General features: G+C 41.9%; 1 protein-coding gene across 3 annotated transcripts in view; it reads right to left on the minus strand.

Moving 5' to 3' along the window:
* Window positions 1-13,728, minus strand: part of nfatc2a (nuclear factor of activated T cells 2a) — a 31,447-nt gene extending 17,719 nt beyond the window's left edge. Inside the window, exons 1-5 of one of the 3 annotated variants that reach the window (XM_074682014.1) lie at window positions 13,402-13,728; window positions 10,610-11,534; window positions 10,318-10,486; window positions 2,919-3,121; window positions 2,661-2,833 (exon numbers count right to left, since the gene is read on the minus strand). In XM_074682014.1, coding sequence (XP_074538115.1) covers window positions 2,661-2,833; window positions 2,919-3,121; window positions 10,318-10,486; window positions 10,610-11,534; window positions 13,402-13,459 — 1,528 coding nt within the window. In that variant the 5' untranslated portion in view covers window positions 13,460-13,728. Of the gene's footprint in view, window positions 1-2,660; window positions 2,834-2,918; window positions 3,122-10,317; window positions 10,487-10,609; window positions 11,535-11,805; window positions 12,281-13,401 lie in introns of those variants that run through there. The other 2 variants (XM_074682012.1, XM_074682013.1) reach the window with 2 other exon arrangements.
* Window positions 13,729-14,390: the final 662 nt, after the last annotated feature.

Consider the following 14,390-nt stretch of genomic DNA (forward strand, 5'->3'; position numbering starts at 1 on the left):
ATATTGTATCATACCGTATCGTATTGAACCATACCGTATCATATCATACTGTACCGTACCATACCGTACCGTATCGTATCATACTGTATTGTATTGTACCGTACCGTACCGTATTGTGTCGTATCGTACCATATCGTATCGTATCCTAAAGTTTTCTTTTGTTGGGGTTGTTATTCTATTTTTGATCGAATTCTCTTATAGCGTATGGTATCCTATCCCTTTGTGCAGTATATCCTATTGCATTGTATCCTTTTATAATGTATTGTATATATGTATCATATACCAGGTTATCCTTTAAAATCCTATACTATCAGATTGTATCATATCTCATCCTATTGTGTATTGTATCATATCCTATTGAGTAGCATTGCATTGTATTAAATTGTACCCTAATGTTTGCTAGTGTTTGATATACTTTTGCACAGTATCGTATCCTTTGAAAAAATGTATCGTATTGCTAAAAATCATTATTTATCAAATTATATCATTTCATATCCCATTGTATTATATTGTATTGCATGGTATCAAAGCTTCCTAAATTTAATCGCACTGGATTGAACATGCAGTCGTTTACAGCACAGCAGAACTCACAACTATTTCGTAAAATGAGCCACTTTTCTTTTCAGTTTAAATGGATTTTTTGAAAATCCTGGCAGCCCGGTGTGATGTGAAATTCAATCTCTGCGAAGTAGCTAAACATTAAGACACAATCTCTCTGCTGATGACGGGGCTTTTTTTTCCACTGTTGTTTGACATTTCAGTGAAATCAAAAAAAAACAATACAAACGGTAACCTGCAACTTCTCAAAAATGCACCGCAACCTTTTACCAAGAAGTGACAGCGTTTCACAAAAAAAGGTGATGCTGAGTCATTTACTGATCACAGCCTCCACTTTCAATTTTAATAAGCAGAAATATTGTTCAGTCAAATCACAACTGTGGAGAAGTAACATGAGAGCTTTTTCTTTCTACAAAGTACAGTGTGAGGAGAGGAAGTCTGATGCAATCTGATACAACAGCTCTGCAAAAGACAGACAACTGAAACTGGGGACTTCAGGCTCTTTTTGAGGTTTTCAGCATGAGAGAATTACAAAGATGGCAAGCTGATTTCTTGTTAAATGCTTATAAATTTAACACTTATGACTTTAAAATACTTATTTTTAATGAAATAAGTGTCTAAGATAGGAATTCAGAAACAGACTATAAGTCAGTATCTTCATGAAACTGACACCAATTTAAAATATGTAACAAACCAATTTCAAGTGATAAGGCAGCCGAGTAAACTGCATTTTTTCAGAGTTCTAACAAATTTTTATCCTATATGACATTAAAAGAGGCATCCTTGTCACTAAATAAAGCTGAATCTCTCTTAAAAACATTGGCCATCTTATAAATTGGTCAATGGGGATGGGTACCACATTAAGTATTTTTATGGGTTCACATAAAATCAAACAGTGCCATGTTCAGGTACCTAAACGCATCATTGTGACTGTGAGAGAGTAGAAGTGTAGGCGATTTTCCATAGTGGACATGATAAACAGCATTACAAGTTTATATACTAAAACATAAATAATGTTAAATTGAAAAACTTTGAGATTTAGAAATTAAACAAACTAATATTTATGAACATATTAATACACATAAAAGGATTGAGCGCCGATACTGATTGCCAGGTAACTTAGCATCAGCACCGTATAATCTCAAATGTAAAAGGTACCCATTCCCATTAGTCAAGTTTTTTTTCTTTAATTAAAGACTTGGAGCAAGATAAACTGAATTTATATGACACTAGAAAAAAGAAAGTGCGTATTGTGGAGTAAATGTCATTAATGTGACAGACGCAAACAAACGTCCTCTGTGCCGAGTGATGTTTGTGGCCCATTAGTTTGAGCTGAAACTCCACACTCACTGATGCGAGCTGAGGCATCGACAAACAACCCTCTGACCTTTGAACAGGTTTGTTCTTGCTACGACGTCAGCGGCCCTGCCTCCTCAAACACAGCAACACTGACACATTCGTCTTATCTACCTGACAGATGCATCACAGGTGTCACTGTAAACAACTTTACGCTCCGTTTGTTTTCACTGACGCAAACTGTTCCTGAAGTTCATCTTGCGACAAACAGGAACTAAACTGCTGGAAAACAGAAGAGACACGTGTGAAATATCATCATCTGTGATTCTGCGTCATGACGAGGGGAATTGTGTGCAGACTGGGTCATAACTGATGTGACGTCTCGGGCAGGGTGTTGGTCAAAGCGAAGTAAAGGGCCTTTTTGTTTGAGTTTGATTACGCCAGGCGCTTTAATAACGCTGTGTACACATGTTCTGATGTCCCCAAACACAGATTTTACTACATGGCACATACAAACAGGTACACACACATGCTGAAACAGGCAGCGCCCACCTACTGGAGAGAAGCCCTGGCAGCATAAAGGTGTCTTTATGTGCAGGACTCTGGACTATCAGGCCTGCTCCAAACTCATTTGAATGTGGGTTCCTTTTTTTTTTTACGATGTTTATTTTGTGTAAAGTTTGACCTCAACAGGAAACACACACACAGGGATTAAACACACCCAGCACTGTACCACTCTTCAAGAAGTGAAGCAGCGCGAGGAGGTTATCATCCTGTGAAAATGATTTATGATTAGAGGAGCTTACAGCACTCGATGGGATGCGAGGCCACTTGCAGAGAGACGTGTTGTCCTCCAGGTTGAGGTATGTGCACGCGGAACACGAGACGAACACGCGTGTTTTTCCGTCCCACGTCCGTTTCACCTTTCCTCAGCTCGATGTCGGCGTTCCTGAGCTTCAGGATCCCAGCACAGTCGATTCTGTTAGAAAAGATAGAAACATAAGAAAAAAACGAAGTGGAAAGATTCAAACAGATGAAAAATATCTACGTGACTGTCGTCGTACATTGCCTTCATGTTGTTCTTCGGCTCCAGCGGGATCTCCAGGACTTTGGTGCCATGGATGATCTTCTCATAGCTTGTGGTTGTGACAGTTTTCCCGGTGATGCGGTGGACTTGGTAGAAGGCGTGAGGTTTGAGGATGCGCTCATCGGCCGTGCCAATAAAGATCTGCAGGCCGAGCGGCTCCTTGCCTCTGTAGCCGTGAAGCTGCGTCACAGAAAAATCACAGAAACAGAGTTTTGTTTCAAAGTGTTCGAACAGAAATACAAAATGAGGAAAACATCTGAGTCATCCTTAAGTGTCTGGGTTTCCAGATGTTGTTTCCCCACAAGGTAGCTCATCACTGTGACGCCCACGTGTGTAAAAACACCCACGTGAGTCCTGCCTCTGAAGCCTTTAATAGAAAACTAACAGGGAGACGGTCACCTTGAGCCAAATGCTGTCTCTTTTAACAAAACATGATGGACTCAGACGGCTAATGACAACTCTCCCCATAGAAAAATACTGAGACAACACAATTAGCTTTCAGTGTTGTAACATTAGGGTTGCTGTGCACTGTTTTCAAGACTTTTTAAGACCCAAAGAGGGAATAAAACAACTTTGACACAGAAGAAACAAACAGCAAGAGACACATGTGGCCCCAGACAGTTTTACATTCCTGGTATTTTTCATCTTAAACTCATTTTTCATGATCTTACATGAGCTTTGTCTTCTTTGTCTCTCTTTTTGCTGCAGTTCATGGATACATATGTTACAAGCTGTTGCAAATGTTACATTCCCAATGTCATGAAGCTAAACCACCAAAAAGGAAGATAAAACTTCATGTCACATTTGGTATATTTGAGAGATTTCAGTTGTTGTTGTTGAATTGGCCGTTAGAATAAACAAAAAACAAATGTAATATCTGCAAAGTCATTACTATGTCTTCATGCTCTTTATACAGCAGAATAGAGCCATCGTAAGGAGACTTAGGTCATTTTACTTCTAAAAAGAAACATTAAAAATGATGGACTGGCCCCATCAAGTCCAGACCTCAACCCCATCCAGCAAGTTGTAAAATAAACTGTACAGATCTGTTGAACAGCTAAAGGAAGTCTTTGTCTTGAGTTGCAGAGGATGGGATAACATTAGCATTGAAGTTCTCAGTGCGGCTGTATTTGCTGTAAAAGGTGGGCAAATCAAATATTAAAGTTCAAAGAGCATAAAATCAAAAAGACTCACTTCACCTGGTATTTGTTGTACTCAAAGCAACCATCTGCATGTTTTATGATCAGGATTTGGAGTCAAAAAGTTAATATTTTCAGATCAGAGCTTTAAAATGTTAGACCTCTCAGAGTACAAATAAGACAAAATGAGGCGTTTTATGGCCTTAATCAGAGGACAGGACAGTGGACGGAGCAGGAAACAGGGTAAGAATGGAGACTGATGTGGGAAAAGAGGCTGAACCACCCGCTCGAGGGGTAGCAGAAAAAGATAGCAGGAACCTTGGGTATGAAGTTTGTGATACTGCAGAAAAAAAAATGAATAGTATAATAAGTGTTGATAGTCTGTATGAAGCCAGACTCTGTTGTTGGTGTGCAAGGATTACACTTTCTCTGTTTACTCCTATGCACAAAAAGTTGTTTTACGATAGTGGCTGTGTCCCGCTGTTGTTGATGGCTCAGGGACAAAGAGAGAGCCAGAAATATGCTTATGTGTCAGGATGTTGATGGTTTGTTTTCTTGTTTGTCCTACTTTTGTGTTACCGTAATTACTAGGGAAAGACCGATTATCGGCTGGGCCAATTATCGGCCCCGATATTTTGCATTTTGAGGCATATCGTCATCTGCATTTTTTAAATATAATCTAAGACTGTCTTTTTTGGCTCCAATACAGTCGTCCCTCTCTGTCTGCAGTCCTTTGTCTGTCTCCAGCATTGTCCCATCCACATTACCGTCTGATCGATGACATGCAGAGACATTTTTTTTTGAAAACTTGACTTCCTGTTGAAAACTTTAGAGTTGAGTTTAATTTACCGGTATAAGACATGCTGCTGAGCCTGGGAGCTGTTTCATGAACATGTTCTTAAAGGAGTTACAACAAAGTGTTGGAGTTTGTATTATCACAAATATTGACGCCAATATTTTCACTTTTACTGTAAATGAATATCAGCCCAAAATATCGGCTATCGGTTATCGGCTTCCTTGACTACTGATAAGCGGTATCTGTATCGGCCCTTAAAAAAATGTATCGGTCTATCTCTAGAAATCAAATGATAAAATAGTAAGATTTCATTATAAAAAGATCTTTTTCATGCTGGTTTTATGAACATGTTTTGTGTCGTTGGCAGTGACATCTTTCTATTTCAAAGATTGCTTTTTAAACTCATACACTTCACCCCTTTTGATACTTTTTTTTTTACAGTCCTTGCTCATCCTCAGCCTTTTTTGCACGACACCGACTTTACTGTTGTGCCCTCGTAGTGTAAAGGTGATGCCGTACAGACAGATAGTAAGACGGAAAGACAGAGGTGTTACTTATACTTTGAGGATGCCTTCTGAGGAAACCTGCAAAAACCACAAGGCACCAACGTGCATCTAAAAGTTGCTTTGGTGCAAACACAGAAACACACAACCTCTATCTAAAAATAGAACTGTGAGGTTGTTGTACAGAGCAAAAAAAAAAAACTACCGCAGGGAACTGCTCTTTGTTTTTTAAAGCAGTAGTTCAGGCAGAAGTAAATCCAGATGCAGATTTCCTGGACTGTATTTCTTGTAACGTGATTAGGAAACCTCCAAACATCATGTTCATCACTCACATCTCAGACATGATTATCAAAGCAGCTGCCGAGCAGGAGCAGAAACTATGGCAACATGAGTGAGCGTGCTGGCTCCGCGTCCAGGTAGCTGAAACACTCACGCTGGAGTGAAACAGAGGAAGCCGACAGCAAACACTCAACAGGCCATGTGAGCGCTGGGCTGGTTGTCATGGCAGTGGCAGGAGCAGTGAGTCATGACTGAGAGCGATGTTGGAAAAGTGGACATACAGGGCTCAAAACAGAGAGAGAAAGGGGAAAAACGGAGTAAAAGGGGAGTGGAAGAGGAAGAAGGAGACGAGGTGAAGGAGTGCAGTCGTGTCTAGCCAGGCCTGACCATCTGATTGGCCGGGCAAACCGGGCAGAACTGACCTCAGGGTGAGGCCTTTTCGGATTGGGCAGAAAATGGAAAAGCAGCGAGAGACGCTTTATTTCCAACAAGTTCCTGCAATCACCAACAAAAACTGCTTTGAAATGTTGCCACAGCAACTCAGAGAAGGGGAAGTGGAACCTATTCCTGGACGATACAGCCCGCCGTATCTGTGTCACAGCTGATTTCAACACACTGTGTTTGGAATCAAAGCTGTGACTTTTTCTTTCCTGATCTGTAATTATCTTAACCACAGGCCGTTTTTTTTTCACGCGTCTACACAGGCCATGTGTTTCGAGAGCTGGGGTCAGTCAGGGAAGCAGTGTGTAAGAGGAAGCTATGGACAGCATGGGTGCAGATCTGTTTGTGTGGTTAGAGAAAAGAAAGCAGGGGGAGGAGGGGGAACAACCGGCAGACTATATAAAGCAGAACTGCTGAAAATAAGCAAATCAGACGGCCCTGTGGTGCACACTGACCTGAGTTTGAGGCTACAAGGTGGTTAACAGGAGTCATACATGTGTTGGGTTAGAGATTCAGAGAGAGGATTCAAATACAGAACGTTTTTATGTAAAACTACACAGATACAATTCAAAGGGTCAAAATGAAGCCACTTGCTTGTATCTAATTTCAAGTAAAAAACAAAAATAGGATGTAAGAGAAGCCACATTTCTTGAAAGGGTCTAACAAATGGCATATTTCGAGATATTTGAGGCCAAAAACAAGAAATGTTTGTAAGTAATTTGATAAATTACTGTCATATCCAGAAACTGTCCAGGTATATTTTTCTTATTCCAGCAATTAAGACCTAATTTTTGTCCTATTAATATCTTGGAATGACACCATGCTTTGAACACTCCGTGATCTATCTCCATGGGTCCCAAGAGGACGACGTCACCATACAAGTGTGGACCAAGCAGCAACCTCCAGTCTAAGAATATGAGAATATGAGGCTGGCTCTAAAAGTACCGGAAGTCACATTGACACCAAGCCAAAAAAAAGCTGGTTTCACAGCAGAAATAAACCTGTTAACAGCCTGGTTCAAAAAACGTCTCCTGTCTAGGGGTGCACCGATCACAATTTTCTGGCCGATCACGGATATTTAAAAAGCCTGACATGCCAAACCCAATTTTTATTTTTTGAAACTGACAGCATTTGCCTTCAATGTTCCAATCTTATTTTATTGAAAATTATCAAACAATACCCGTGAAACAATAAAATCTTTATGTTTTAGCTTAAACAACCAATAAAGTGTCCTGAGTTTTAGGTCTCAGAGCAAAATGCAACAATGGCTGGCTGTTAGACCTTCCTGGAGTTATACAAGATCCGTTTCATACGTAAGGATGGGCCAATCACTGATCCCCCAAAATTAAGGAATTTGTCCAAAGAAACGTCAACTCCTGTCTAAATCGGTAATTTCTCTAGTGGCACACACTGTGCAGGGGGGTGACAGTATTTTACCGAGGTTTACAGACTTGGGGCTGAGCTTGTCTGTGTGTATAAATGTGCGCATGTGTTTGTGTGTCTGTGTCTGTCAATGTACAAATGACATCCCATCATGTAAATAAGATAAATAACATAAGGCTTTTAAGTCTGTTTGATAGATTAAAAAACAAGATACAGATCTGGTTTATGAGAGAAGTAACTCTAAATCACTCCTGCTGTGATCTGGGGCTACATGATAAATAAAATTCACTCAACTTCCAGGGGGCGCAGGTCGGTTGCTCCCTCCATATAATGGTCGGGGAAACACTGGGTGAATTTTTTTCTAACTCAACAGTTTAGAGGATATTCAGATTGCGAGCTTGTCCAATCAGAGGCACAGCTCAGGTCATGTGACTGACGGGCGTCCTATCACTGTGCTTAAAGCCCCTGCCACTTCCAATATGGCCGCGATAGCTGATCTGCTTCAAAATCTATTTCAAAAACAGACGGGTTCCATTGGGGAGACAATGTGTATAGAGCTAACGAATATTCATTTTAAATGAGTAATCTACATGCATGCAGTATTATTTTATAATAACAATGAATAAAAATGAAAGAAAAGAAGAAAAAAGTTTCATTCCTTTTTGAATAAGTCAAGAAGTTTTCTCTGTTCTGACTTTCTGTTGGTCTGTAGATTCTTTTTCTCCATTTGTCTAACGTGCTAGAAACATTATTTTTACTAAAAACTGGATAAAAAGAACTTGTTGATAACAACACTAAAAATACTGCTCAGTTATTTACTGTTTAGTGACATTATAGAAAAAAAGAGTTTTTTGTTTCAGTTTTAAGATTTTATTTTTAAAAAATATAAAAACATGAGTTCAGGGATGGGAGAAAAGAAAAATATTCCACCCATGAACTTTTTTCTGACTTTTGTTTTGAAAAGCACTAAGCAGCCCTGTTTTAAAAAACGCTACATAAGTAACATTTTTTATTATTAAATCTAGCATATAAACTGTAATTTTATGGATGAATATGTAAACTACCAGCCTGTGAATCCACTCCAGTAAAACTTGTGGCACAGATGTGGCCCAGCGATTCAGGTGGCACTCCCTGAAGTTAACGCTCAAGCTGCCTGAGTTTGACTCCTGCCTGTGGACTGTTTCCTGCTCTATCCACGGCCCTGTCCTCTGATTAAAGGGATAAAAAGCTGACAATGCTCTCAGCTTACACTAATGGCACTCAGGTTGAGCCTCGCTGTCTGTTTCACTGTGGCTGGAGAAAGCTGTCTGTTCGACGAACTGGTGGCGAGTTGATGACATAAGAAGGTTGAATCTGTGATCATGTTTCTAGAGGCTTTTCTCACCTCTGCATGCTATACACCCACTAGGTCACCCGACTGTCAGGAAGTTGATATCAGCCAATCAGATGACACCAATGCTGTTGATGGAAAGTTTGATTCTTTTCACCTTTTCACTTTTTTATTTAGCAATGTGTGCAACGCAAAGTAGCTACGTAGAAACACTTTGGTAGAAGTTGGAGATTTTAAAAACTTACCCAAAAAGTTTGAGTGCACAAATGAGCTTCTTAATGACAAGAATGTGAGTAAATGTAATGAGTTACTTTATGTCCCTGATGTTGCCTGAAATTCAGTTTTTCAACCAATCGATTCGAGGTGGTCAATATATCTGGAATAATCATCCATCCTTCTCCTCAAACTGGAAACTGAGTCTATTCTCAAAGGTTTGATTCTTCAGAGCAACAGTAATAGCTCTTCCTGCAATCAGCAGCTGTGTTTTAGAGCAGGGAAGAGGTACAGGGTGGTTCAAGCAGGGAGAAAGGCTTCCTATCAAAGATTTTTACAATCTCAAATTCACATGGGATAAATAGTGTACCCTGCAGCTGCTTATTGATGGAAAAATGAGCTTAAGTTCTTCTTTCTTTGGAGCCAGCAAATACTTAACTTTAAAATTAGGGCTGTCACTTTAACACGTTAATTCGATTAATTAATTACTCCACAAATTAACTCATTATAAAAATTAAGGCAGATTGACTCATTAGCTTCCACCGTTTTCAGAGCATCTTGAACAATCTTTCAAGACCCAAATAATATTGTTTTCTATGACTATGTGAACACCAAAACTACCTAAGAGTGGACTCTTGTCTTTGATGTTTCTTTTCCTGTTTTTGATCCAAAAAACAGACAAAGCATACTTTTTCTGATCACGTTCATCTCGGGCACTCCATCCTTTGATTGTCTCTATGATCTCTGTAGTCTTTTTTCATTATCCCGTCACTCTTTCTCTCTGAACTACCACGACACATCCTATCTTTTCTGACTTGCAGAGTCTCGCTATGCCTCTGTCATCTCACATCTTCTCCTCATATCCATGCTGAGCTCTCATCCAAAGAGCACACCGCTCTCACCCACAGTAGTTTACGAGTATGATTTTGATTGACAAGCTCCACCAGACCCCGCCTCTATTGACGTCAATGGCAGCGAACACAGACATTTTAATATTGGGCAGCTGAAAAAATGTGAATTTACAAATCTTCTCTTTTTCGTGTATTCATTTGATTAGTCATGCACTAGAGTTTTGTAATGTCTGAGAATTTACATTCTTTATTTGGGGATCTTAAGCATATATGAGATTAAAATGTGATTAATTAGATCAATTGATTTTTTAATCGCCTGAAAGCACTGCTTAAAATGAGAATAAAAAATACGGGATTGGACAATTTGTACGATAAGCACTTAAGGTCATACTGTCTAAACTAAGTGATGTCATCTGTTCTTTAATCCTCTCTACGTCATACCTGAATCACAGGGTGTCCTCCTGTGGGGGCTTTGACGGCCCCCCTGCTTCCCTCAGTCTCATAGTGAGCTCTGTGATGAGGCTTGGGCTGGACCTCGATGCGGAGCTCATACTGGTCCGTGCGGTTGGGGATCGGCCACTCCAGTGGGGGGAGAGACGCCACAGGGATGCTACAGAACATGAACACAGATAAAGGTTTAAATCATTATGTTATCATCATCACACAGATTAAAATGATGTATCAGGTGTGAACTGTGGTGGGAGTAAATCTCAGGCCCTGACACCTGATTTACCTGCAGATGCTGGAAACCAGCGGCTTGGACCAGATTGGGGGGATTACAAAGAAAGGCTCTGCAGTCGGTTTGGTTTTGATGTCCTGGTCGCAGGAGACCAGGTAGTTCCCTTCTACGTGGTTTTCTGGGTACAGAGTGTAAACCTGGTTGGTCGTCTTGACTATCTTAGTGGGCACCAGGCCGGGCTGGCCGAAGCCGTTCATGGCATCAGCGAGGCTGCTGTGGGGATAGTGGGCTCCTATGTTGTGATCTTCATGGCCGCTGTGAGGGGAGGGGCTGCGGGAGCGGTGCCCAGGGACCAGGCTTGGGTTTTTGTACATATCGTAGGTGCGTTTGCCCTGCGGGGAGGTGGAGCGGGAGCCAGGTCTCGGAGAGGGTGAGCGGGGTCCAAGGCAGCCGTCCTCAGTCAGGCTGGTGCGAGGGGAGGTGCCTGGGGAGGTGCGAGGGGAGCCAGTGTGGATGTTCTGGAGACGAGGGCAGAGGTCACCAGGATTCTGACCGCTGCTGGGGGACACGCAGGGAGACGCCCAGGGGGAGTAGCTCTCAGAGTGCCAGCTGGTGGACGAGTTGCTGCTGGCGGGGCTCAGGCACTGCGGCTCACGGTAGGAGAGGTTATCATGACCGGGAACAGTGAGGGTGGGTCTGGGGCTGATGTTCAGGTGGTGGTTCTGCAGGGAATCCCGACCATGGTTGTAGTGCTCTCGGGAGGGGGTGATCTCAATCCGCGGGCTCAGGGCCAGGCCTGTAGGCCGGGTGTTGTCCAGGTAGTTTCTGGCCTCCTGGTTCTCATACCCTGATAAAACCTCAGTGGTGTGCTCGCTGTAGGAGGGGCTGCAGGATTTGATCCCGTATGGGGAAGCCTCCAGAGGGAACGCCTGATCAGACTCAGGACTGAGGACTTTCTGAGATGCAAGATTTGGATCATCTGCAGGAGAAGGAGATCATGAGAAATCAACCAATACATTTCAGATTATTTCTCATTGTGCACAAATAACTCCAAAAGGAATTTCTAAACTTGAGAAAATTAACTTTCAGCTGACTAAGCTTCAAATCAAACATTCATCAAGTAACTTCTCAAATTCACTTCCTGTTTTTCATCACGTAAACAAACACAGAGGGTCTAACACTAATTTTGAGCCTGTGAGTAACCCAGAGGGACACAAGTCATCCAATTCGCCATAACGCCTCACACAAACCTTGGTCCCCTCCTGCAAAGTCGCTGCCAGGTGGTTCATACTCAAACAAATACTCAAACTCCAAATCCTCATCGGGGCAGTTGACTCGACTGAGCTCTTCCTCCAGATCTTTCTCGTCGTAAAAAGAGGTCATCTGTCTTAATCTGTCAGTTTCTCAGGCGAAGCGAAGAGGACGCGGGTCTGCTGCTGCGGCGCTGATGTGGATTTGGGGGGGGAACCTGCTGCTCGAGTGTCAGGTGATGCATCGGTGAGCTGCAGGAGGTGAAGTGCCCGAGTTTCCTGTTTGAGCTCGCCGCAGTTTATTTTCAGAGGAAGGCGGGTCTATTTTTCACTCTGAGCGCAGACTTTAGGAGTTTATCTCTCGGTCTGATCACGCCTCCGCAGCAGCTCGCTGATGCGTCGAAGGAAATAAAGAAAGCAAACGTGCACTTTAATGTTGAAGACTCACTGCCCTGCTCGAAAACTACTTCAGGAGCTGTTGTGACAGACTGCGGCCTGGTGCTGCCCCCGGGTGTCTGACACGTCGCAGCGACACAGCAGGGTGCTGACCGGAGCCGTAAACCAGTTTAACAACAACATCTAAAGGTGTGCGCGAAGATACAACTTGCGCAAACAATCCGACTTGTTTTAACAACACAGAGAAGTAAGAGGGAATCAAAAACGCAACACTTCCTCTTGTCTCCCTGGGTTATGATTTATGAATCGACCATGCGTGGCGTTGCGCTCTTTGACAGCTCTGAAGATACGCACAGGTCGTGACTCCTGAGGGAATCCCCAGATTTACGCACGACGCAGCTCAGATCCCGGGGCGTTTCTCCCACCCACTCAGCCAGCAGCAGCCTACATGCTCACTCAGCATTCATGCACATCATGTACCCAATAAAAACACTCTGGTTTTAAAGAGTTGGTTCACTATTTGAATTTATAGGGGATGCGCTACTTCCAATGTGGTCATTTAGGGAGTAAACGCCGAACACTCCTCAAATAAATTTCACATTTTGAGTATGAAACGAGAAGTTTCAGGAATAAAACGTGAAAGGAAGTGTTTAAAATGACATTAAAAGTGTTTATTGGTGGTTCTGGGAGCAAGAACTATCCGCGGAATGTCTTTTCAAGTCTGATTCAGGAAAAACAAGTCGATTTCTAAATCATAGCGACACCCCTTTTACAATTCATGAAAGATTTAAAAATATAAACTTGCTGCTTACTCTTATGTAACACACTGATGTCATCTAGTTAGTTTGAAACATGTCATAAGATAAAAATAACTTTATTTCGTGTTAAAAGTTTCTACCAGATGCTGTAGCATTAAAACAAAGTTTTTAGTATTTTTCATTAAGTTGGTAAAAACAGGTTAATTTCCCAGTTTATGATTGGTTCATTGTTCCTAAATCAATATCTCGGTGTTCCGTGATGCTGTGCGCTCATCAGCGAAAGCGCGTCCCCAAACATCAACATCCAAAACAGTCTCTGATCTGATCCCGACACATCCCCCCTCCCTCATCACAGCTCACATGCTAAAAGCGGGACTAAAACTACTTTAAATTAAAAATCAAATGTTTTGATTACCAGATAATCACAACACTTCAGCAGTACCTTGATCCATGGACCTCATGGTGTGGTACTGTGCCAGTCTCCAAGCCTCTCGGAACATCTGGAGGGGGGAAAAAAAGCGAAAAAATACAGAAAAATAAAAATTAATTTCCGCGGATGATCCCAGAAGAATAAAATCTCCTCGGTTGAAAATGGTACAAAACAGGAGAAAAAAAATAAAAACTTTCAGGATACTTTCAGAAACTTCAAGCTGCGACACAGCAGCTGCGCGCAAACTCCGTTTCTCTAACTCAAAACATGCAGCCGCATCAGCTCCAGCAGCAGTTCTGGTATGAAGTCCCTCTTCCTAGAGCTCTATAAGGATTACTTGAGTATCAAGAGCGGCTTCCTTCCCCGCTCTGGGTGTTTATAATGGTCCAATGCTGTAAAATAACGGGATTCCCTCAGTGTTTCCTCCTGTTTGTGCGCCTTTGCCATGGAAACCTGGAGCCGGTCCATGTCGGAGACTCAGGGCTTTCCTGCAAAGCCCCACACTCAGGAATCCATGACGTCTCCAAGTCCTGCGCCAAGGCATTTCTGCGGCTTCTCTCAGACAGTAGCACACAAGAACTTCATTGTGGGGATGAAGAAATTACTGTAGGACGCTGAGGGAGAGAGAAGGAGAGGGAAAAAAATAGTTTAAGTTTGATTACAGGATACACTACATGAAATTTACTTAACACAGTTTACTCAAGTGTGGAGGAGTTCAACTTTTCTCCTCTTTTGACAATAAGTCTGCCTCCAGAATGTGAATTAGCTCAGAAAAAAAGCCAGGACACGTTTTGAACATGGAATATAGAGAATTCCATTGTTTCCATTGAGCTGAGAAGCCTTTAATATTTCCATGTCCTAATGGAATTATGCAGCATATTCTGATAGCTGAGTGGAAAAAGAGGACGAACAAGACAGACTGACCCCAGACATATTCTCCATTGCAATATAAGTTACATAAGGAAGCATCTAAGGGGAAAAAAGTATGGATATTTTGGATG

This window comes from Halichoeres trimaculatus, unplaced genomic scaffold (assembly GCF_033239565.1).
Source record: "Halichoeres trimaculatus isolate MK-OKI-2021-1 unplaced genomic scaffold, fHalTri1.1 fHalTri1_scaffold_11, whole genome shotgun sequence".
Taxonomy (NCBI): Eukaryota; Metazoa; Chordata; class Actinopteri; order Labriformes; family Labridae; genus Halichoeres; species Halichoeres trimaculatus.